The sequence below is a fragment of the Apodemus sylvaticus genome, chromosome 3 (genome assembly GCF_947179515.1).
Source record: "Apodemus sylvaticus chromosome 3, mApoSyl1.1, whole genome shotgun sequence".
In the NCBI taxonomy this organism is placed as follows: domain Eukaryota; kingdom Metazoa; phylum Chordata; class Mammalia; order Rodentia; family Muridae; genus Apodemus; species Apodemus sylvaticus.
Window position 1 is genome coordinate 61,681,586 of NC_067474.1, and position 25,085 is coordinate 61,706,670.

Here is a 25,085-nt window from a genome sequence, read left to right on the forward strand (position 1 = left end):
TAGCTGGCAAGGCTCATCCCAAGCACCCAGTGGGCAGGAGAATGGTGTGTTTTCTTTTTGTCTGTGTGCAGAGTAGAGCAGGAAAAGTCAGAATCATGTGGCAGGGACCTGTCTCAGTCTTTCTCTGCCATCTACTCTCAGTATGTAAATGTGTAGGTCAGTAAACTTCTCTATGCTTCAGATGTCAGTAATGCAAGAACGCTACTATCTACCTCATAGACTAAATTAAAACGAAATAATATACAGTGGAATTAGCACAGTACTCAATAATAAGGATTTAGAAATTATATCTCCTACTTATATTAGTAATAAGGACAATTATTAAATATCATCCTTTCTTGTATTATAGGAAACTCTGCTCTTAAAGACAAAGAAGACCAATTTGGGAGAACACCGCTTATGTATTGTGTGTTGGCAGACAGATTGGACTGTGCAGATGCTCTTCTGAAAGCAGGAGCAGATGTCAACAAAACTGACCATAGCCGGAGAGCAGCCCTCCACCTTGCAGCTCAGAAGGTGAGAGGTCAAATGGCCTTGAAGAGGGGACTGTGTGGCTGCTTGTTACGTTACTGGTGGAACTGTTCAGTGAACAAAGAAAGGACAAAGCAAAGACACCTAGGCTTCTGGGCTTCTCCAACAGTAGTCTATAAACTGTGGGTTAAAGTATGGCTAACTGGGTCTGAGGACAGTTCACACACAATATCCATGTATGGAGGGAAGACAAAGACTAAAAAGAAACAACAGTGTTGCCAGTGGTTGGGCTTAGTACTAGAAATGAACATGAATCTTTGTGCTTGGGAAAGTTTGTGTTTTCCTTCATGAATATTATTTTTACAATTAAAAGTTTCATACACTGTAGAATATTGAACCTTAAAGAAATTTATTTTCTACTGTACTTTTAGCTTTTTAAAAATATAAAGTTATATTGAAAGTATTAGTATAATTTAAAGTTTTTAAAGTCATTGTTACAACAAGAGTTCAGATTTGTTTGTTTGTTTGTTTGTTTGTGACAGAGTCTTACTATGTAGTGCTGCTGCCCTGGAACTCACTATAGATCAGGCTGGTCTCGAACTCAAAGAACTGCCTTCCTCTACGTCCCAAGTGCTGTAATAAAAGGTTTGCACCACTACACCAGGTTCAGAATTCAGATTTTTAAGATGAACCCATAGTAAAAAGATAAAATAAGACACTTTAAAATTAAAGACTTGCCTAAAAAACATTTTCCTTCCATGAAGTTTTGGTTAATAAGACATTCTTCTAGTTCATGTTATTTTTCTGTTTATTACATTAGACTCCATATTTTTGTAATAAAAAACAGTGAACATTAGTTATATCAAGCACAAACCATTAGTGGTATTTGTCTTTTAAAAATATGACCAAACAGAGCTGACTAATTGAAGGGTTAGAAAAATACCTCTCCATGTGCTGAATGCATAAAAAGAGGGCTGACATTAAGATCTGGCTTACTGTGCACTCACCAGTGAGATCTGTCAGCTCACTGCCGTTACTTCTCTTGAATTGATTTTCATTACAGTAGTAAAAAAAAAAAACAAAAAACGAAAAACTAATTTTTAACCTCAGATTAACTCAAGTATTTATAAACTTTCACTTTGGCGTGTCAACTAACTGAATTATTCCCTGGAAAATAACTATATTTACCTTGTTATCATTTAAAAAAAAGGAATGGACACAATATCAAGAATTTGGTGTTGTTTAGACTTCTCATTGTGAGTCTCATTGTGAGGAGACTCAAACTTTTTAAAAATTTATTCGTGTATTTTTTTGAGTGCTCTGTCTGCATGTACACCTGCATGCCAGAAGAGGGCATCAGAGTTTATACATGGTTATGAGCCACCATTGCTGAGAATTGAATTTTGGACTTCTAGAAGAGCAGCCCCTGAGCAATCTCACCTGCCTGAGATTCAGTTTAAAGTATAGATGGGAAGATCCTGATATTAGGAAGATTTTGTTTTTGTTTTTGTTGTTTTTTGGTTTTTTTGGTGGACAGGGTGTGGTGGGATGAAGACTTAAGTTGATCTAATATTATGACTTCCCAGAGAGTTACTGTGACCAGCATGGTCAACAGAAGGGCTTTCTTCCTCAGCTAAGTTAGCTTTGTCAGATGCAACTCATTATTTTCTGTTGCTCCTTATTTTAGTGTTAATTTGGTTTTTTGTTTATTTGTTTTGTGGGTTCTTTTTGTTTTGGTGGGTGGTGGCTGTGTGTGGTGTGTGTGTGTGTGTCTGTGTGTGTTGTTTTAAGACAGTGTCTCACAGTGCGGCATATAATTATTAAAATTCTTACTGTGTGGTGTATGTATAGACACACATGCCACAAAGCATATGTGGAGGTCAAAGTCAGTTCTTTCTTTCTACCTTTACTGGGTTTTAAGGATTGAACACAGATTTGAGAGTCTCCAAACTTGAGCAGCAAATGCCTCTGCCTACTGCATTAATGAGTGTTCTACTGCTCTGATGAAACGTGATGGCCAAAGCATCTGAAGAAGAAAGTTTATTCAGACTGATGGTTCAGGGGCAAAGTGAAGGCATGGTTCCTGTAACAGCAACTGAGAACTCACCTTGAACCACAAACGGGAAGCAGAAAGAGCAAACTGAGAGTGGCCCAAGCTCAGCAATCTCAGAGCCCACCCCTAGTGACCCCTAGTGACCCCTCCTTCAGCAAGGCCATGCCTCCTAAGCATACCCAAATGGCCACCAACTGGGAACCAAATATCTGTTCCCATGGGGTACATTCCCATTCAAGCTACCACATCCACTGAGCCACCTTGCTAGCCTTGATATTTTATTATGGTTTTAAATAGTGTCAGTAAAGAAATAGAATTAAGACTTACTGTTGGAACTTATATAGTTGATTACATAAATTACAAATTTCATGTTCGTTCAAGGATCTCATAGTTCACACCCTCACTTTGCTCTTGATTTTTTTTACATGCTTGCCAAGAGCAGTAATAAGTCTTTAAGTTATATTACTAGCCTTTCCAGAATAACAGTTGGAATTATTCTTTAGTACCCTGCTCTGCCTAGTCAAACCCAGGTGCCCCGGTGTTATGTTTGATTTTGTGCTTCCCACAAAGTTCCATTTTTAAGTAATCTAAAATAAACGCAATAAGCAGGAATAAGATGATCAAGATTCTTCGTTGTTGCTGTTTTAGCTTTTTGTTTTTCAGGATAGGGTTTTTCTGTGTAGCTTTGACTATCTTGGAACCCTCTTTCTCTCTTGCTCTGTAGACTAGGCTGGCCTCAAACTCATAGAGATCCACCTGCCTTGACCTTCTGAGTGCTGGGATTAAAGGCATGAGCCACCACCACTACCCAGCAAGAAATATTTTTAAAAAATATATGGAGATAAGTCCCAAGTCCGATAAGACATCCTGTTTCTGAGAACACACGAACACACACACACACACACACACACACACAGACATACACAAACCATACAGACACACACACACACACACACACACACACACACACCTTCTCTTCAAAGGCATCTTTGCATTAAATATCTAGGATTTTCCCATATTAAAATAAACCAAATATGATCTCCCAATGAAAGACAACCAGCTTGTACAAAGAGTATCAGAGTCAGCCTGTCTTTTCCCTTTAAAGGCTTTTTCCAAACTGTAATGCAGATGATTCAGCCCTAACAGTCTTATGAGGTTGAAGAAACCAGGATATAGATGGCATTGCTAGGGTGTAAAGAACAATGCAGGAGGAACTCAGGAATCCTGCTGCAAATCCAATCCGGTCAGCACTTACACCATCCTTCTGCAGACTGGGCTTGGTGAGACCCAGCAGTAATCAGCATCCGAGAGGTGGAAAGGCTGAGCAGTTGTTTCTAAATTAGCCATATTTTCTTTCATGATTAAAGCTTCTAGTCCATGTCCATAACAATTTGATTTTTGTATAGGGATCCATTCTCACTTGAAAAGATATGGGTAACTAAGTTTGCCTACACAAATTCATTAATTTTTAGTCACATAGTATCAGCTGTGTGCTGGTGCAAGGCTTTTATACAATGCAATCCCTATGTCTTTATTTTTTCCTAATAAAAAGTCCTTTCTACAATGGAGCCATTTAGGAAATTTGAAGTTTCATGATTAAAGTATCTAAGGAGATTAACATGACAATCAATGCTACTTTGAAAGAGGAATAAAGTGTAGGTGCATCCTGAGGTATTATAGTCAAGCCAATGGAGTGGAATTGAATCTAATAGAGACACCATGGAAATCCTGACTCAACACATAGTTTTAAGACATTTTCTAGGTAGCCATGGTTAGGTAACTTGGGAGAGTAGAAAAAGTAGGTTGTGCATGTCTGCTATAAATTGAGGCTTTTAGTATAGTCCCCATTAAACTTCATTTCCTTTCATTTAGTGAACTTCTTTTCAAATGTTTTTTATTCCACTTAAATTTGGTATCTGTGATCTTAGAAATATGTTACTTGGGCTGGGGAGACAGCTAAGTAAGTGAAGTAAGTACCTGGTATACAAGCCTCAGGACCTGAGTTTGATTCCTAGAATCCTTGAAAAGAAGCTGGTATGGAGTTGGAGAAGTTGGTGCATGCTACTAATCCCAACACCCAAGAGGCAGAGGCAGGTGTATCTCTGCAAGTTTGAGGCCAGCCTTCTACATAGTGAATTCCAGGACAACCAGGGCTATAATAGAGAGACCCAGTTCAAAAAACATACATAAAAAACATGTGGTATGATGGCACGTGCTTATAATCTCCATGCTGGGGATACAGAGGCTGGCAGATCCAGCCAGCCTAGCCTCATAGGGAAGCTCCAGACCAGTGTGGTCCCTGTACCAAACCAGTGTATGGCACCTGACGTGTGACACCTCCTGTTGACCTCTGGCCTCCACATGCACACACATATATTTTTTTGTGTAGCTATCAATTTTCATACGTAAGACCATGATTCATTTATAAATGTAGATTAAAAGTACTCCATAACTAGTACTTGTTGGAATACAAGATGGACAACTTTCTTACAGCTGGCCCATCTACCTATAATGAATGCATTTAGCAGATAGCAACAGTCATAGCATATAAATAGTAAGTGTTATTATTTATATCCATGCTAATGTTATTATGTTTCCTTATAACACAAAACTATACTGTTAGCTTTTCTTAGGTTTGTTAGTAGGGAAGCATATTCCCATAATATTTTGTGTATGTCTGTTAGTGCCTCATTATGTTGCATTGTAACTATAATGTCTCTTTTATGCTTAAAAAAAAAAAAGGAGCTTGAAATGCCAGGCAAGCACGTTGTCTTACTTATTTTTGAATCCCTCTAGATCTAGTACATTTAACATGTTTGTTTAAATGAATTTTAACCCACCCCCTCACCTCCCATCCCCCCACCCCCCTCCCGCTGTAAAGCTGATTTTATAGCTACAGTTCTAACACAGTTCTTGCCACTTAATTGGTTTAATAAATATGAATGAATCAGTAATAAATTTATTATGAAAGATAGTGGCTTCAAAATTGTTAACATTTAAATAAATAGATATATTTATTCTTTTTTTCATTTTCCATCATCTTCCCTTCCAATTTTATAAGCAAATTTTATAAAACTGTGCACATATATACATAAATATAACTTTTATGCCTTAATTTCTTTAAGATGAATAAGGTAGGCTAATACTCTCTATTTTCTCTATAGGGGTTATGAGTTCTTAAACTTAAAGCATTTAATTTGTTGGAGATACGTGTTTTCTAGGAATTTGTTACCAGTGTTGTTGCTGCTAGACATATTGCAACATAGGTACAAACATTGGATTACCACAGAGGGATTAGTAGTTGTTACAGACAGATGGCTCTTTGGATCTTTCTAGTTTGACATTGGATAAGGCTCCATGAAAATGTGTTAGTCTGTCTTCTTAAGATTTGTGTTCTGTACTGTCTGTGTATTATTTTATGTAAAGTGTTATTTGTCAGTGATAAAATAGAACTTTGTAATCATTATCTGTAGATAATCATTACCAGTCTTTATCTGTATCTGTGTCTGTCTCTGTGTTTCTGTCTGTCTGTCTGTCTGTCTGTCTGTCTGTCTCCTCCTCTCTCTTTCTGCAGTGTTGAAGATTGGACTTGGAACTTCCTGCATATTAGGTAATTGCTTCATCCCCAGCTCCAGTTCTTAAAATCAACTTACTATCCCAAATCCTGTTCTCCTGTTTCTCTTTCTCCTAAGTTAGATTGAGTTTGTTGGTTTCAATTTCATGAATGTTTTTCTAACATACACTCACTCACACACATAAAGAACATTATTTTATGTGCTTAAAACTTTTAAGTAAATGGCATGATGTGATGTACATAATTCTCCAACTTTATAAAATCGAGTATTATATTTTGAAATTTACTTGTATTGAAACATGTAGCCCTAGTTCTCTAAAGATTATATCAAAATACCCAAGAGACACATGAAGAGGCATATCACCATTAGTATTATGAAAATGCAAATTAATGCTATGGTAAGATACCTCTACTCTGTCATTTGAATGTCTAAAGTAAAAATTCAAGACAGTTGTTACACAGTGGTTGGTGGTGACAATGTGGACTAACTAAAATGCTCAGCATTTCATGAAAGTGTAGATTGGTGCATGTACTCTGGAAAGCTGCACCTACCTACTAGACACACAGTTGTAAATTTAAGTCTAAGTAATACATGAGATAAATGAGCTTTTCTTCCTACCTAACGGTGTTTGAAATGATCAAGGATTTACTCATAGAAGCAAAAAAAAATTGTTTTCTATTTCAGTGCTGAAAATCAAACACAGGATTCTGCATGGTAGGTCAGTGCTATATCACTGAACTGTGCCCCCCTACCCATTGCAGTATTTTAATAATAGGTCAAGTAACCTAAATACCTATCAATAGGAAATAGGAAAATACATTTCTATGATATTCCTGTTACAGAATTTGGAAAAATGAAGGGTTGGTCTGTTCAGCCTCATAAATGAGCTTCATAGACATTGCGTTGAATGAAACAGATTACTTTTAAAATATGTGTGTTGTTTACAGGGATTAAAAGAGCAGGCTAAACTGGTCTCTGATGACTGAGATCAGATTTGTGGTTACCTACAGTGTATGCAGTGGCTGAGAGTATGGAGTTTCCCAGGGTGCTAGACATCTTCTATTTTAGTCTGTGTGTGTTAGCTCCATGAAAATGTATCATTTTGTCTTCATAAGACTTATGTCCTGTACTGTGTGCATACTGTTTCATGTAAAGTATTATTTATCAATGGTAAAAATGTCTAATCATTGTAATCATTACCTGTAGATAACATCAGGGAAGATGGAACCAGCAATGGTTTCTGTCCTGGGCATGTAAGCCCTAAGATCACAAATCCCACCTGAATTTGTAGAACAATATGAAAGCCTGTCTCCATGATGTGACTCTAGAGTGTTTAGAACTAGATATGCATAGGCCTCCTGGGCCTGGAAAGCACAGATTGCTGGGCCTACCTCATGCATTTTTAATGTAGTCAAGACAACCTGAAACCAGAGTATTCACTTCTCTGGCAGGTTCCAAGGTGAAGACAGTGATACTGATGAGACCCTCTGAGAACTGCTGCTCCGTTCTGCTCACATCCTTGGCTGTTATGTGCTCTTCCCATGTTCAGTACATTGGCCTTGTCTAGATAGAACCCTTAGATTAATTGGTATTACTGGCTTTGGGGTGCCATTATTCGAAAGGTAGGATATACTAATGAAGGAGTTAAATGAGAAGAAAAGTTACTGAGTTCAGAGTAAACTGTGTTGGTTCCTATGGAGTATCTTGTTAGTTGACAGCTGCCATGAATTTTGCTTTGTGTTTGGATCTTCAAAGTGAGGTCTGAACTAGAGTTTTTAGTGCAAAAAGAGGTCATCAGAGTTGCTGTGCCCAAGTGTGAAATATAGAGGGAAACAGGATCAAAAAGAAGACGCACTAATATTGAAGAGTAATTTAAGGAAAATAAGCTTACAAAGGAGACAGTTAAAGAAGGTAGAAGAACTAGATGAGAATAGTGTTGCACACCTAGCCAGGTCAGCAAGTTTGAAACTGTAAGAGACCCTGGCCTCAAACAAAACCAAGGTGGATAGTTCCTGAGGAAAAACCCAAGGTTGACCTCTGGCCTCTACATGTACAGTATGCATACATATGCACATACATGTACACATACACACATACGGTCAAATTTAGGGGGTGAGTGAATGATTTCTGAAGCACACTCCCTTGGTAAATAGGAACAAAACATTCCAAAGTTATCTCCAAGAGATAGTGAGAGAGTTTGGACTTAGGAAAATAGACTTGTTTGTTGAGTGGGCATGGCAAGAATTTAGAACACGTCTGACTAGTGCTGACAACAAGTTATAAACTAGCTTTAAAACCAAAGTTTCCCTGGAAAATTAGTTTTATTATATAAATGGGAAAGCAGTTTACTGTGGGTTACATGTTTAAAGGCCTAGAATAAGATGTTTTGATCCTAAAGCAGAGGAGACTGGATGATGAGGGGAAACCTAGGGCTACAAAGGACCACTGCTCCATCTCCCAAATATAAGAACCCAATTTCATAAAATCCTCATGCTTAGGGACTAAATTGAGGGCAGTAAGAAGCTAAAGTAAAGGGAGAACTTACTTCTTCCTTGAATAACAAGGGCCCACTAACTTCCAGCTCCCTGTCGAGTCAATGTGGTATAATGAAAAAGAAATTGGATCTGAAGTTTCAAGATTTATATTCCATTCATAATTCAAAGACACCTGGTACCACAGAACATCACTCACAAGCTTGTGACCTAACACAGGTGGTTTAACTCTCCAAGGCTTTGTAAAATATAGCTTGTATTACTATCTTACCTACCTCATAGAACTGTGAATATTTAAGAAATAAAGTATCAGTATTAACATCTGTGCCAGAGACATGGAAGGCAGATAACTTATGTATAATGTTTATAAACACACAGGCTTGAACATTATCAGAAGATCATATAAGTAATTGCTCTCTCAATTACAGTATTATTTCCAATTGCATTTAGAAATTGATATCTAATAAAATATTTCATTTCTTTTATTTTATTTATTTATTTATTTATTTTTATTTTTTGGTTTTTTCAAGACAGGGTTTCTCTGTATAGCCCTGGCTGTCCTGGAACTCACTCTGTAGACCAGGCTGGCCTCCAACTCAGAAATCCGCCTGCCTCTGCCTTCCAGAGTGCTGGGATTACAGGCGTACGCCACCACCGCCTGGCAAAATATTTCATTTTAAATTGTCATTAATTTAATTCTTTTCTTTCAATCAACCGATATATATTAAAAGTAAACGCACTTCTGGTGGACTATTTCTTTATGATTTTTTTTTTTTTTTTTTTTTTTGGTTTTTCAAGACAGGGTTTCTCTGTGTAACCCTGGCTGTCCTGGAACTGGTAGACCAGGCTTGCCTCAAACTCAGAAATCCGCCTGCCTCTGCCTCCCAAGTGCTGGGATTAAAGGCGTGCGCCACCACCGCCCAGCTTCTTTATGATTTTTAACTTTAGAAAGACTGAGAACTATAGGGCTGGAGAGATGGCTCAGCAATTAAGGACACTGACTACTCTTCCAAAGGTCCTGAGTTCTAGTCCCAGCAACCACATGGTGGCTCACAACCATCTGTAATGAGATCTGATGCCCTCTTCTGGTGTGTCTGAAGACAGCTACAGTGTACTTACATATAATAAATAAATCTTAAAAAAAAAAAAAGACTGAGAACTATATATAATAATGCATAAAGTATTTTATAAGTAACTTTAATTAGGAAAAATAGTAGACTTGACATATTTACTGACTTTAACCTTAATAGCAAAAATATTTTAACACATATAGCTCTTTACACATCTAACCTTCAAAATAATTCCCTTTTTATTGTCTCAACAACTCTGGTAAAGTTAAGCACTGTTGCCACATGTCACCATCTCCATGACTCTTACCTTCCAGCTAATCATCCGCCTCCTCCGCATGGCTCTTCACCCTTTGATCTATCATTTGCCTGAACCAAACTGACATGGAAGTTTTAATTCTTTGGATAAAGAAACTAATCAAATTTTACCAACTTTGGATTTCATTTTCAAATTATTTTTCCTGAAATTCTTCCAAAACCAAGTAAAAATATATAGGGAAAGACAACTTTTATAGCTGTATCTTGTACTTCTCTGTTTTATATTAATCTCATAGGACACAGAACATGCTTTGTTTATAGTTCTTGTTCTAACGAAGGACAACAGAAGACCAGCCGCCCGACCTTGGGTGGGCTTACTCTTCCTTCTCTGCTGCTTTCTTCTTTCTCTGGCATTCGCACCTGAAGGCTTGCTCCTTTCTATTGCCCTCTGTAATCACACAGGAACCCTTGTTTCTTTTTACACTGCTCTTCTTTCACTTGTAGAACTTCCAGGTTTTTCCTCTCACATCTTTGTTTCTAGAACTAACCCTTCTTTCAAATTCCAGACTTGTTTTTCCAGATATTATCTAGAAAGCCCTAGCTGAATATCTTCCTAATGTCAGTTTCAACATATCTGAAACAAGCTTTTGTCTTTGTCTATGTATAACCTGCCTAATGATTTTCTGTTGGGGACAGTACAGAGTATCTTTTAACCCAGGCTAACCTGGAATTCATTGTATGCCTTACTTTGACATCAAACTTGTAATCCTCCTGCCTCTGATCTGTGTGCTGGAATTATAGGTGTATGCCACCGTGCTAGTATACTAACTAACTTTAACTAGATATAGCTCAGCAACTAAGAGCACTGGCTTCCCTTTCAGAGGATCCAGGTTTGGTGTCCAGGATCTATATGGTGAACCACTACTTTCTGTAACTCCAGTTCCAAGGTATCCAACACCTTATGGCCTAGTAACAGGTATACACACATGTACGTATAGATGCATGTAGTCAGTCACACATACACATAAAATAGAAATAAGTCCTAAAAATTAATTTGTCTAGGTAAAGTCATATAACAAAACTGATTATTACAATACTACATTCATGATGTGCAGTCACCACCTCTATCTAGTTCCAAAGCATTTCTGTCACTCTAAAGCAAATGTTACAGTTGGAGGTTCAGCTTTTGGATTATGGCATGAACCTAGTCTAAAAGAAGCAAACACTCAAGTACTTCTTGAGTACACATAGTAGAGGGTCTCTGCTACTCCAAGTAGAGACAAGTCTCTACTCAGTCTCCCTATTGCTCCTTTCCGCAAACTGGGGCAGTCACAGATAAGCATTCTGCCTCTACGGATTTATGTATTAAATATATTTCATACAGACAAATTTACATAGTAGTTGAGTTTTTGTCCATGTACATCAACTTGCATGTAGTAGTTAGTCACATGGAACAATATGTTGAGATCTTTATTTTGAAATTTTCTTTTTTTATTTATAATTTTTTATTTTCAATATTCTTTGTTTACATTCAAAATGATTTTCCCTTTCCTGGTTCCCCCCTCCCCATAAGTTCCCTAAGCCCTCTTCCCTCCGCCCATTCTCCTATCAACCCGCTCCTACTTCTCTGCCCTGGTATTCCCCTACAATGCTGGAACAAGCATTTTCAAGACCAGGGACCTCTCTTTCCTCCTTCTTGGGAGCCATTTGATATGTGAATTGTGTCTTAGGTATTCAGAGTTTCTGCACTAATATCCACTTCTCAGTGACTGTGTTCTATGTGTGTTCTTTTGGATTGGGTTACCTCACTTAGGATGATATTTTATAGATCCAACCCTTTGCCTAAGAATTTCATGAATTCATTGTTTTTAATTGCTGAGTAGTACTCTATTGTGTAAATATACCACATTTTCTGTATCCATTCCTCCATTGAGGGACATCTGGGTTCTTTCCAGCTTCTGACTATTATAAATAGGGCTGCTATGAACATAGTAGAGCATGTGTCCTTATTGCATGCTGGGGAATCCTCTGGGTATATGCCCAAAAGTAGTATTGCAGGGTCCTCTGGAAGTGTTATGCCCAGTTTTCTGAGGAACAGCCAGACTGAAAATTTCTGACATGATTCTAATGTGAAAAAAATCTTCCCTGAGCTTCATGGTAGTCACATAGCAGTCAGATTCACCTTGTATTGTCTGGTTTCTCTGTAGGAACACCTGGGTACCATTTGGTAAAGCTCTTTAAAGCCTTTGTCCTTGCTATCAAAATTAGCTTGCCTTCTGTTTTGCATGATTTCTTTTGATTTCGGAGTTACATCCGAGTGCTCCTGGTATGCCAACACTAAAAAGAAACATTCAGATTTCCCTCAGTGTTCTTTCATATTTTCATATCATCTTCTCTGTTTTCTGATTCTTCTGGCCAAGAATGCTCCCCAAATCCAGTTTTCCCACCTCAATTCCAAGAAGTGCTTGAATGCTTGCTTCTCATAGACTAGGTTCACGACATAGTCCAAAGCTGAGCCTTCAGCTCTAGCGTTTACTTTATCATACCTCTCAAACACAGTCGAGCAGAATTGAAGGTTGCATTTTCTAAATCCGCATAGCTTATAGAATTTTGTTTTAAACATACTGTTGTTTCCTACAACCATATTCATTGCCTGGCCATGTTATCCCTTTACTGACCCCTACTTTACCAAGCTATGAAAATAAAGTATCCGCTGTCCATGAATAGGTTCAGTGATCCCCACAAGCCCAGATTCCCATGGAAACCAATCAAAAACTAAAAGGAAAAGAAAGAAAATATATTGAATTTCCCTGAGACCTACAGCTTGTTTTTCATTAGACTCATGCTGGTTTCCTTTAAACTCTGGGCACAGCGCCAATGAATATTTTTATGGCTGATAAAAAGGAGCTTCAGATCCATTTACTTTCATTTAACCTTTTAAAAATTAATTTTGGATGTAACATCAATTCCAAAGAAAACATGAGCATTAATTTTCTAATTATCTTTCTATGTTATAGGACTATAATTTTTCTTCTTGTTTTTTCTTGTTCATATTTTGCTCTTTAAAAAGAATTGAAAAAGAATCAGGAGTGCTTATTATTCCTATAGGAAGTATATTGTCCATTTCTGTCCACAACAGTTTTCCTTATGACTTGTCTTAGGTTCTTTGCACCTCCTTCTATTACTAAGTTTCTTCAGGACTCAAATGATCACTTAAAGTTTAATAAAAGGTAAACAAAATATCAAAGTTATAGGGAACCAGCAGAGTTAGGGAGAGTGTACACAGATAAGGCAGCTTGTAATTTGATGGGTGATTGAATGAATGAATGCAGAGTAGGATTTTAATTCAGTGTTTCCTACGCATTTGGAACCACTCTGTCACTGAGCTACACCACCATCTACAAGGCTTATCTGATGAGCCCAGAGCATAACATGACTGTTCCATTAACTGTCATCACCATTGTTTTATGTAGGGGGTTTTTACAATACTATCTCTAAATCTGCTTTCTATTTACTACTAATTAAAATACCTCCTGCATCTCTATAATTTTAGGCTTGAGCACAAATGCAGTATCTCATTGTACCCATGTTTTAAATGTTGCAGAGTTACATGAGAGGTGGAGTTAGCCATTTCCTCCTTGTCTTTGCATCTCCTGTCCTCACTCACCTATTATCACCTACACATCTGATTTTCCTACAGATTGTGAGATTCTTAATATGAAAGAGAAGAGTGTCATTTAGTCTTTTTATTTCTTTTATTATTATTATTATTATTATTATTAATTAGTTATATTCTTTATTTACATTTCCCCTTTTATGATCCCCCCTCCAAAATCCCATAAGCTCCCATAAACCATCTCCCCTCCCCCTGTTCCCTAATCAACCCTCTGCAGCTTTCTTGCCCTGGTATTCCCCTACCCTGCTGCATCGAGCCTTTCTAGGACCTCTAGGCCTCTCCTCCCTTTGATGTCTAACAAGGCCATCCTCTGCTGCCTATGCGTCATGGGTAACACCATGTGCACTCTCTGGTTGATGGTTTTGTCCCTGGGAGCTCTGGGAGTACTAGGTGGCTCATATCGTTGTTCTCCTATGGCACTGCAAACCCCTCCAGCTCCTTGGGTCCTTTCTCTATATGCTTCATGAATTGATTTCCGTTCAATTCTTGCAGCCTATCAGAGTCCTCTTTGTTCAGTGCAGATTATCTCCCTAACCTACTGGTCACCAACATTCTCATCCTAATCTTTGACGTCAAAATATATCCTAAGTATAGAAAAAGCTTAACCCTTAGTACTAAAATCAACCTCACTTTTTTTTTTTATTTTTCAGTACTGAGGATTGAACCTAGGGTCTTCTTGCAGATGCTAATCAAGTGTGCTACCACTGGGTTAATCCCCAGTCTGTCAACTTAGCTAACTGAAGACATTGCTTTATTCTTTCCTTATACCTGTTCAGATTATACTATCACCAATAGCTAAGTCTCTTGGAATTTATGTATAGTCTAAAGAGCCCATTGTCACTCTGGTTTTAAGGAATATATCATTCCTTTGTTCAACAAATAAAGGTTTAGTATTTATTTTGTATTAGTTGTTGCACTGTGTATCTCTATGTATTTTAAATTCACCCTGTATCCAAATAAGGACTTTCAGAATTTGCAATTATAAGTTTAAAATTTCACTAATAAAACTACTTTCTTTTTTTCATGATTAAGTTTCATCTGTATTGTTTATATGTATACACATTTACACATATATGGATTTAAAAAACAAAATTCAATTTTGATCCCAAGTTTCTTGAAAATAACTTACAGGCATAAACTACTTTATTTTCAGAAAAAGCATTAAGAATGGAAGTGGGAGGGGATGGAACGCCCTCATATAAGTAGGGGGAGGGAGGATGGCATAGGGGCTACCCAGCTACCGGAGAGGAGGGAGGGAACTGGGAAAGGGGATAGCATTTGAAATGTAAACAAAGAATACATCCAATCAAAAATAAAATAGTTCTAGATCTCAGGAGATATTTGGATCCTTTGAATATTCTTCATATATTTTTTACTCTCTCTCTCTCTCTGTGTGTGTGTGTGTGTGTGTGTGTGTGTGTGTGTGTATACATGCGTGTACATAGGTTGGTATGTATGTGGATGTCCAACTCATGGGTATGAGTTCTTTCTTTCCACTATGTTGCCTTGGCTTGGTTTGACTGCAAGCTTGTTTACCCCCAGAGCCACCCCACTGGCTTTCAAATGTTTTCTTTCTTTTTGTCATTTATCAGAAGAATGATTGCTTGAGTCTGCTTACAAATTACTTCTTAGGAACTTGAGCTAAAATATCGGACTGTACTTTAAAATAATGACTAGAAACTGCTAACCATATATATAAGCTGGTTATCACCATGTTGAACAGATTGTATACTATTACTCAGCCTGTGTGTGTGTGTGTGTGTGTGTGTGTGTGTATGTGTGTGTATGTGCCTGGATACAGAGAATGCTTTAAATTGTTATCTAACTAAATGATAATGCTTAGATACATTAAAAATTGTTAGAATGGTAAAGGCACCAAGAAGACTTACAGCAAATAAGCTGGAAGTAAAACTTTTTTCTCCTTATTTTAAATTTTTATTTTATGTGTTTGGATGTTGCATAATACATAAGTATATATGCACAGTACATGTGCCTGGTGTCTAAGGAGGTCAGAAGAATGCCTCAAATCCTCTGAAATGAGAATTACAAGATTTATGAGCTGTTATGAGTAAGTGTTCTTAACTACTGAGCCATCTCTCCAGATTCTAGGGAAAACCTTCTAGGAATCAAAATAGAGAAATTAGAAAAAAGATATTAATAAAAATGTCTACAGAGTGACAAGAAAGGCATTTAATTTTCAAGAAGGCATGATAAGCAAAGAAGAAAAAAGACATAATTTAGCAGTAATACTTGCAAGTTCTATCACTAACAAAGGCCCCTTCTTATCTGACAACACTGGAATGCAAAAGGCCAGTGAGCCTATTAAAAATTGAACACGAGATAGAGATGAAGCTGGATGTACGGCTTGTACACTGTTATTTATTCCAGTTACTTGGGAGAGCAAAGTAGGGTGATTGCTTGAGTCCTGGCTCGGGGCTAGCCTGGACTACTCAGGAGCAGTAGAAGAAGAGGACAGGAAGTGTGTGCAAGGGAGTGAACTGACCCCAGATTTCTGCTTTTGGGAACTTGTATTACATATGAGTCTTAGAAATAAGAGATAATACATAATTGAAGATGTCAATCATTAGCAAAGTCTTTTCCTAGCAAGCATGAGGCCCTGGGTTTGATCACAAGCACTGCAAAAGATAGATGAATGAATGAGAAAAATGAAAGAAAGGCTACATTTTACTTTATTCTTTTTTAGACAAGGTCTATCGGTCTGTCCAGACTGGAACTCACTACGTAGACTAAGTAGGCTAGCCTCAAACTCCTAGAGATCCACCTCTCTCTGCCTCCCAACTGCTGTAATTAAAGGCATGCACTACCAAGTCTGACAAATTTTTTGATTATTTTTAATTATGTGTATGTGAGTGTGGGTACGTGCATAGAAATGCAGGTGCTAAGCTGCAGGTCCCCTGAAACAAGAGTTACAAGCACTTATGAGCAGACTAACATGGGTACTCAGGTTCTCAGCAAGAACAATGCGTACTCTTAACCACTGAGCCATCTCCAGTGCAACTTGCTAATAGTGGTAGCCTGTAAGCAAAGGCATTTTCCAAGGGTTGGATGAGCCACATAACATAATGCCTTATACCTATTGAAAAGGAATAAAATTGCTGTGTAATATTATAAAATGATCTGACATTAAAAATTAAATGCAAACCATTGTGTACAGTAGTTCCATATTTAATATGCAGCATAGAAATGAACTCAAGGATTAATGTTAGAAGAGTGAAAGAAATTTCTGAAGAATATACATGAACTTGCTTTTCAGGAAAGAGAATATTTCCCAAATATAGAAGAATAGATAAGGCATGACTAGACAGTCCGCCCTAATGGGAAAGAGGATAGCATATGGGACAGTATAGACAGTCGACTTCTCCCAGGACATCTGGTCCTGTGGGTTTAGCTTAGATTTCTGTAATTATTTAAGTACTATAGTTTGCTAAGGACAATCCTTAAAGTTGATAAAAAATAAAACAGAAATATAAGTGTGTATTAAGTTGTATTGATGGCACCTAGTAGTTATTTAAGTAACTTTAGAACAGTAATTTGATTCTTCAATCCTGGAAAGATAAACACTAAAGACCAAAAAGAAGACTATGAAAAATTGTAACCCATATTCAGTAAATGTTCTGCTTGCAATGATCTTTTTATTATTTGGAGATACCAACACAAATAAATGGACCAAAATATTAGTGTAGGATGAAACAAGTAGGTATTTGTATTAGTTCTACTAGAAAAATTTTCTAGCCAGGCAGTGGTGGCAAATGCCTTTAATCCCAGCACTTGGGAGGCAGAGGCAGGTGGATTTCTGAGTTCCGAGGCCATCCTGGTCCACAGAGTGAGTTTCAGGATAGCCAGGGCTATACATAGAAACCCTGTCTCAAAAAAAAAAAAAAAAAGAAAGAAAAAGAAAAGAAAAAAAGAAAAGAAAAAAGAGAAAAAAAGAAAAAAAAGAAAAAGAAAAAAGAAAATTTTTCTGTATTAAATATACAGACATATAGAAATGAAAAGTGATATTTTTCTACTTAAGATTCATGTTTGAATTTCACAGCTCTGCACACTAAGAACGTTGAAGTAATGACTAACACAATATTGATGATCACACAATTTGTGATCTCTCAGTACTACTAAGAGGAACTAGAACTCCATAGAGACATGGAGACATGCTTACAGACGGGTAACATATAGATTTCTTGTCAAGGTGAATGGCAAGAATACAGCAGTGTCTACTGGGATCATACCAGAGGGGGATAGAAGCCAACATAAAGGAATTTCCAAAGTTGGACAACCTGGTCAGCAAAAATCTGACAATTGCTGTGGACAGAAGAAATGCATGCAGCTTGTTAAGATCCATGTGCTCGAAACAAGAAAGAAAAGCCATTTTAAGGGTTCCTGATAGCTCAGGGTTGAAGAAGAAGCATTGTTAAGACTTTTTGTATAAACTATCTGCACAAGCTATATTTCCTGGTAACAAATAATTAATGAGTTAAAGTTTTAAAATTATTTCCAGGAAATAAACATGGGAAATGAATGGATATTCAGTTTCATTACCTGGAACCACCAATGGAATAACAGATGTGGACAGTGGCCATCAATGAAGGCTAAAATCATTGAAAAGAAAGACTTAGGAAGAACATTATGACACACCAAGAGGGCAACATCTGAACTTACTAGAGATTCTCTTTTTAATTTTTTTTTTTTTACTTATTCACTTCACATCCTGTTCACTGCCCCCTCCCAGTCACCTTCTCGACAATCCTTCCCACCTCACCCCTCCCCTTCTCCTCTGAGTGGGGGGGCCCCTCTGGGTAACCCCCCCCCCATCCCTGGCAGCACTTGAAGTCTCTGTGAAGCTAAGCGTTTCCTGTCCCACTGAGGCAGACAAGGCAACCCAGCTAGAAGAACATATTCCATGTACAGGCCATAGCCTTTGGGAGAACTCTGACTTTACTGGAGATTCTTAACATTCCCAAAACAGGAAATAGAATCATATGTCCCCCATGGATGGGGCCAAACATATTGAACTACTTATATGTGTTCTTGTCCAAACAAGATGAATACATTCTGTTAAGCTTCCAACTCTAACTCTCCATCTTCAGGAAACACTTGGAATATTGGAATGTGTTAAATTATAGCATGGATTGCCCTGAGCCCTGCTTTTATGTATAGGTGCACACGTATTTTCAAAGATGAGAGTTTACACCAGATTTCTCAACTTGAGTTCATTCCACAGTTTCATTTCTTTCCTTCCTCCATCCACATTTGCACATCCTTTTTCTCCCCATAGTGAGATGTCTCCCAACATCATCAACACATTTATTCACTTCTGAAATAGTTTCAGAACAGTCTCAGAATTGCTTCATGCATCACATTACAAAAATACCAGCTGAGTAAAAATACTACTAACTTTAGTTATAGTTCTTCCACTGTGGCTGAAAGGACATTTATAGCAGGTAGTCAAATTTTGTGTTCACAAGTTATTTAAGACTGTTCCTCCTTCTCTAGTTGTGGTACTCCCTGTAAATATAATGCTGTTTGTTTTAATTTGGTTTTGATTTTATGTTCCCCTTCCTCCATCCTTGCTAATTTAGTCAGAAGTCAAAGTTTAGCAAAAAGTAACTTCCGACGGTATTACTCCCATCTTCATTGTGTCTCTGTTTCCTTAGTCCATATAGGCAACCTGGCTTGTTGTTTTCTGGTTTATTTTTCCTGTGGCTCATAATGTATATTTTCTTGCTTCCTCTTCCTGATTTCCTTTTTCAGAATATTTCATATGTGCTTTGGTGGATTTATAGCCATTTGGGTGCATTATGACTGCTATATCATAAGGAATTTTTAGCAATTGATATAAAAATTATAGAGATAGGGCATCAGTTATTTTAGATATTGAATGTTTTGATAAAAGAAGTAATAGCAAGAGTTTTTCAGCTCAGTGACATCAGCAAAGATCTATGTACCAAACATGTGAAAGATCTGTATGACAAGAAGATCTATGTTCTATGAATTGCATACAACCCAAAATATCTATAAATATCCTTACCTTGCTCACCTCTGAACAAGGAAAACCGGTGTCAGATGCTTGTCTGTCCCTTTTATTCCTAGTTCGAGTCCAGTACCATTAAATTAGGAAAATTATCTCTCCATGATTGATTACATCAGTCAGAATCATTCTAGGCTGGGAAGTTCTCAGCCTCCTCTGAAGGATATGATCCACAAAAGTGAGGATTCTGCTAGCCTAGAAGAAGACAGAGATCATGCAGTCAGGAAGACATTCCACAGCGCTGGCAGTGTTGCTTTGATCACAGAGCTTTGGAAACCAAGCCGCTTAGAGAAGCAATGGCTTTAACTACCGTGTGTACCATTAGCCTTCCCTCCTATAGTGTGATTGGCTCTGCAGCTCTAAGCTATAAGAAAGCCAACTAAATAAACCTCCTTACAACTAAGACGACTTAATCTTCATCCTTTCTTGATGATCTTTCTAGTATTTAGCAAATGTGAACATTTCTACTTGACTATTCACAAGTAAGGGGATACTCAAATTACTCAGCTATATCAGTAACTGATATGAATACCTCCTAGCATGTTACTGAGTTCTTCACCTAATATGCTTATTGAGAAGCATAGAGATGATAAGCCCTGGTCTAAAAAGCAGAAGAGTTGTTCCATATTGCCTTTTGGAGCTATGTCTTGACCATGTACCAGTGGAAATCTCTGTCATGGGAATCCAAATGGAAAGCAAGTTAATGTTACTGTGTCATGGGAATCCAAATGGAAAGCAAGTTAATGTTACTGAGTTACAAAAATCAGAACCCTAAGCCCTATGTTCTTCTCAGGGGTGGAGGATTTAGCATTATAATCAGAGTGGTCTGGCCCCGTGATATCTTAGGAAAGAATGCTTCTATGGGCTATATTCAGGATTTTTTGATTCTAGAACTGTACTGGGGGTTTTGGTCAGTACCTTTCATTGTTAGTGTACTATTGAGCTTATGTTTATTAAACAAACTAAATCCATTCCTAGAGATTAAATAAGATGATAAGTAATATATGTGATGACCCTGGGTTCTTAGGTTCTAGTGTGTCCTTTCATATTCACTTAGCCAACAGACCCTGGACTAATCAACCATTAAGTACTATGCTGTATCATTGGGCTATAACAATAAATACAAGAATTCAAAAAAAATCCCTGATGTAAAGCAGTGTTTATTTTGTTGGTGAAGAGCAAACAACAAACCAGCAAGTATTGCAAAATAATAGAGTATCATGTCATGCTCGATAGGATACATAATATAGGAGACGAAGGGCACCTGGGAGAGCCAGGGAACCTTGAAGTGTACAAATATAACTAGAATGCTCAAGGTAAGTTCTGCTTAAGAAAGTAATAGGCAAAGGCTGAAAGGATGAAAGGATAAATCCTGCTGGGAAGGAGAGTGCCAGGCATGAGCCCCGAGATGAAAGCATGGTTGGTATTTACCAAGAATAGTCCACGAGGAGGCCACTGGCTCCTGTATAGTCAAGATGGGTACCCGAGTCACATGTAAGGCCCATGTGCTATTTAAGGATCTTGGTTTTACTCTTTACACTAGGGTCAGGTTACTGAAGGATAATACCAGAAAATATGCACTGGCTTATGTGTTTTTTCCCTAGAAGTACATGATTTTTAAAACATATTTGTGGGTTGGAGAAATGGTTCCAGTCCTAAAAATTCTAGGGCTCCTCTTCCAGAGGATCTAGATTCAGTTCACAAACCCCACATGGCAGCTCACAACTGCATTAATTCTAGTCCTAAGGGATCTGGTACCCTCTACTGACCTACTCAGGAACTAAACACTCACACAACACAGACATATATGCAGGCAAAATGCCTATGCACCTTAAAATAAAATTTCAAAATTTTAATTGTTAAAAATATAATCAAGCTGGGCGGTGGTGGTGCATGCCTGTAATCCCAGCACTTGGGAGGCAGAGGCAGGTGGATTTCTGAGTTCGAGGCCAGCCTGGTCTACAGAGTGAGTTCCAGGACAGCCAGGGCTATACAGAGAAACCCTGTCTCGAAAAAAACAAATCCAAAAAACCAAATATATATATAAAACCACGATGACTTTTTAATTAATAAGAGGGTTGGTGTGGTGGTATACACTTTGTAGTCTTTAGCTTCTGCACCCATAGTCTATCACTGAGGGAATTCAGGACAGGAACTCAAACAGGAGGTAGAAGCTGACACAGAAGCCAGGGAGGGGTGCTGATTACTGCCTTGCTCATCCAGCTTTATTATAGAACTTAGAACCACCAATCCAAGCGTGGCACCAACCATAATGGGCCAGGACCCTCCAACATCAATCACTAATTAAGAAAATGCCATACAGGCTTGCCTACAGCCTGATCTTTCAAAGGCATTTTCTTAATTAGGGCTCCCTTCTTTCCAATGACTCTAGCTTGTATCAAGTTGTCATAAAATTAGCCAGCATACCTGACATTACAACATAGGAAAGATTGCCTTAAAAACCCAGAGTTGAGAATGTAATTCATGGTAGATCACTTGCCTAGCATGCTGAAGGCCTTGAGTTCAGCACAGCAAAGACTCAGTACCATCAATGTCCAAGTTACCTGTTGTCTCATAAATGTTATAAGTATTTTCGTTTGAGCATCTTATTTAGTGACTGGTTGTGTGTTTTAAAAACCTTTTTAATCTATAGATTCACCCTGTATCTCTTTTCTTTTTTCTGCATACCTCTCACACCTTTGTACAACTTTTACAAGTTTTTTGGTTTTTTTTGGTTTTGTGTGTGTGTGTTTGTGTGCGTGTGCGTGTGCGTGTGCGTGTGTGTGTGTGTGTGTGTGTGGTATGTGTGGTGTGTCTATCTGTCTGTCTTCTCCCTTACTCTAGCCTAACCTGCTGTCTTAGTTTAAATGGATTGTCTCAGTAGGATGTTGCTTCTCTTCCCAGGTGTAATTAACCCATTCCTCAGACCTCTTCATTCTCTGTCAGTTAGTTACTGGTCTAGAGGCTTGATTCCATTCAGGCCCAGTCTTCAGTCAGGGATACAGGGAACTATTTCGTTATTATGGCGTATTTGTCTTCCGGAGGGAGGTGATAGCTCATTGCCTCTGTCTTCTAATGTCAGCAGTAACTGGAGACCTTTAGCTCACTGGGAATTGCAAAAGGTGGTATTATAAATTCTGTTAGCCCTTCCACAGCTATTAGCCAGAATAACTTGTTTAAGATAAACCTTGCCTTACTCCTTCCTATTAGATGCTTCAGAAGTGCAGGGAAAAAAATAAGTGCTTCTTTTTATTTTATTTACTGATTTTTAAAATAATGAGTGGTTTCTTGGCATCCTAACTTGATGAAATATTTTGGTTTGGTTTGGTTTTGCTTTGTTTTGTTTTGTTTTTAACGTCATTCTGAGTTAGACCTAGAATTTTCAGTATCAGCTTAATGGTGTTATTCTTAACCATTATTTTTCTCCATATGAACCCAGTATTTGACAGCTTACTTTTGTTATCTACTATGACTTAATGGTCAGTACTTATTTGCTTACTTATTTTGTTTCTAGACTCAAATTAGCCCTTTTTTCAAGGGCTTTTTTTTTTCAATAAGAAAAAGTCTATGAAGGCCACAGGCTACAGTCTAGGTGTTCTTTAATACTGGACTGAGAATTACTCTTTTTTTTTTTTTTTTTTTTTGGTTTTTTTTTGGGGGGGGGGGTTTTGAGACAGGGTTTCTGTCTGTGTAGCTCTGGCTGTCCTGGAACTCACTCTGTGGACCAGGCTGGACTCAAACTCAGAAATCCGCCTGCCTCTGCCTCCCAAGTGCTGGGATTATAGGCGTGAGCCACCACGCCCGGCTTGAGAATTATTCTTAAGCCTTTACAATGGCCGAGTAGTTTTAAGAAATGAAAGCATGATTGTGTCACTTTCTTTTCTAATCTAGACTAAAAGGAGTTTGAGGTCACCTCTTCTATCTTATATCTGTACTCCATCTTTCTCATCCTCGTGTAGAAGATAAGAGTATATTACATTGCATAGGAAAATCTTGTCTTCAAGTCATTTTTAGAAAGTTTGACTTGGCATACCACCTTTGAGACAGGTCATAGCATTTAATATAATATTTTTTAATCTTTAAGAGTTTCATGCTCATACAATGCATTTGATCATATTCACTCTCACCCTCCCCTTAACTCCTCACAGATCTAACCCAACTCCTTTCCCCTCCCAACTTTGTGACCTCTTTTTGTTTTTGAAATAACCCCCAAGTCCATTTTATACTGCTTATATACTTATGGGGTAAGGCCATCTACTGGAGTATAATGAAGCTACCAGGTCATACTCTTAAAGAAAACTGGGTCTCCCTCCCCTGGAAGCCATCAGTAGATCCTCAGCTACTCTGGTGTACATTCCAACATGTAGACTGGCGTGAGCGTGCAGGTCTTGTACAGGCAGCCACAGCTGCCGTGAGTCCATGAGGCAGCAGTCCCGTCATGGTCAGACATTGTTTTGCTCCCTTCTCCCACTCTGGCTTTCCCAGCCTTTCAGCCCTCTTTTCTTCACTCCCTGGGCCTTGGGGGGAAAGGGGTGTGGTATGGATGTCCCATTTACAGCTGACCCCTCCACAGACAGTTAGGTCTTGGTACTTGGGCCACACATGAATTTCCACATTAACAGCCATCCAGTGCACAAAGACTAGCCTCTGATAAGGCTTGAGCGTTGTACTAATTAATGAGTACAGACATATGAACTTAGAGGATGAGAATCTAGAGGAAAGTTTGATATTATATCCATTTGCCAAAGGTAGGCTCAGCCCTTGGGCCTACGAGCTATCCAACCATGGATTCTCAGCCTGATTCACAATGCTAGGGAATAATACTCCCTCCTTTGTCCTGTGCTTTAAATCCAATCAGAAAACAATTGGTTAGCTCCAACCCCATTGTGTGAATGTCACTTTTGCATCCATTGGCATATTTTGCCACACGAGTTACTCTTCTAGTTCATAGGTCACAGCTAGGTAAGTCTGCTGATGGCTTGTCTCCTCCGACAGCCTACATAACACCTTAGGACTATGAAAGCAAGGCAGCAGGAAGGATGTCTCCTGGTCAGTATCAATGTGATTTCTTCATGTTCTAGACCAAAGTATAGACTATCTTCACCAATAAGTTCTTACCACAAAATTCTAAGAGGCAACCAAGAGCAAAAAAAGGAACAATGGGATGGGAGGTTTAAGCATTTTTAACAGAACTGCCAACAGGAATTCAGCTTAGTTAACGTGTATTGAGTTCCCATTTCTTGCTTGCCTGTGTGAGACAGAAACCTACCAATAAATCTCGTTAGCATATTCTAGTCTTATATAGAATTCAGCCAGTTTTTCTAATATTTTAAACTTATTTACTTATTTTTATTTCATGTGCATTGGTGTTTTGCCTGCATGTATGTTTGTATGTGGGTGTTGGAGCCTCTGGAACTGGAGTTTCAGACAGTTGTCAACTGAGATGT

General features: G+C 38.1%; 1 protein-coding gene across 4 annotated transcripts in view; it reads left to right on the forward strand.

Annotated features, from left to right (window-relative positions):
- Nucleotides 1-25,085, forward strand: part of Invs (inversin) — a 155,395-nt gene that overhangs the window by 25,379 nt on the left and 104,931 nt on the right. For all 4 annotated transcript variants that reach the window (XM_052176475.1, XM_052176474.1, XM_052176473.1 and 1 more), the window contains exon 3: nucleotides 350-516. In XM_052176475.1, coding sequence (XP_052032435.1) covers nucleotides 350-516 — 167 coding nt within the window. The remainder of the gene's footprint in view (nucleotides 1-349; nucleotides 517-25,085) is intronic.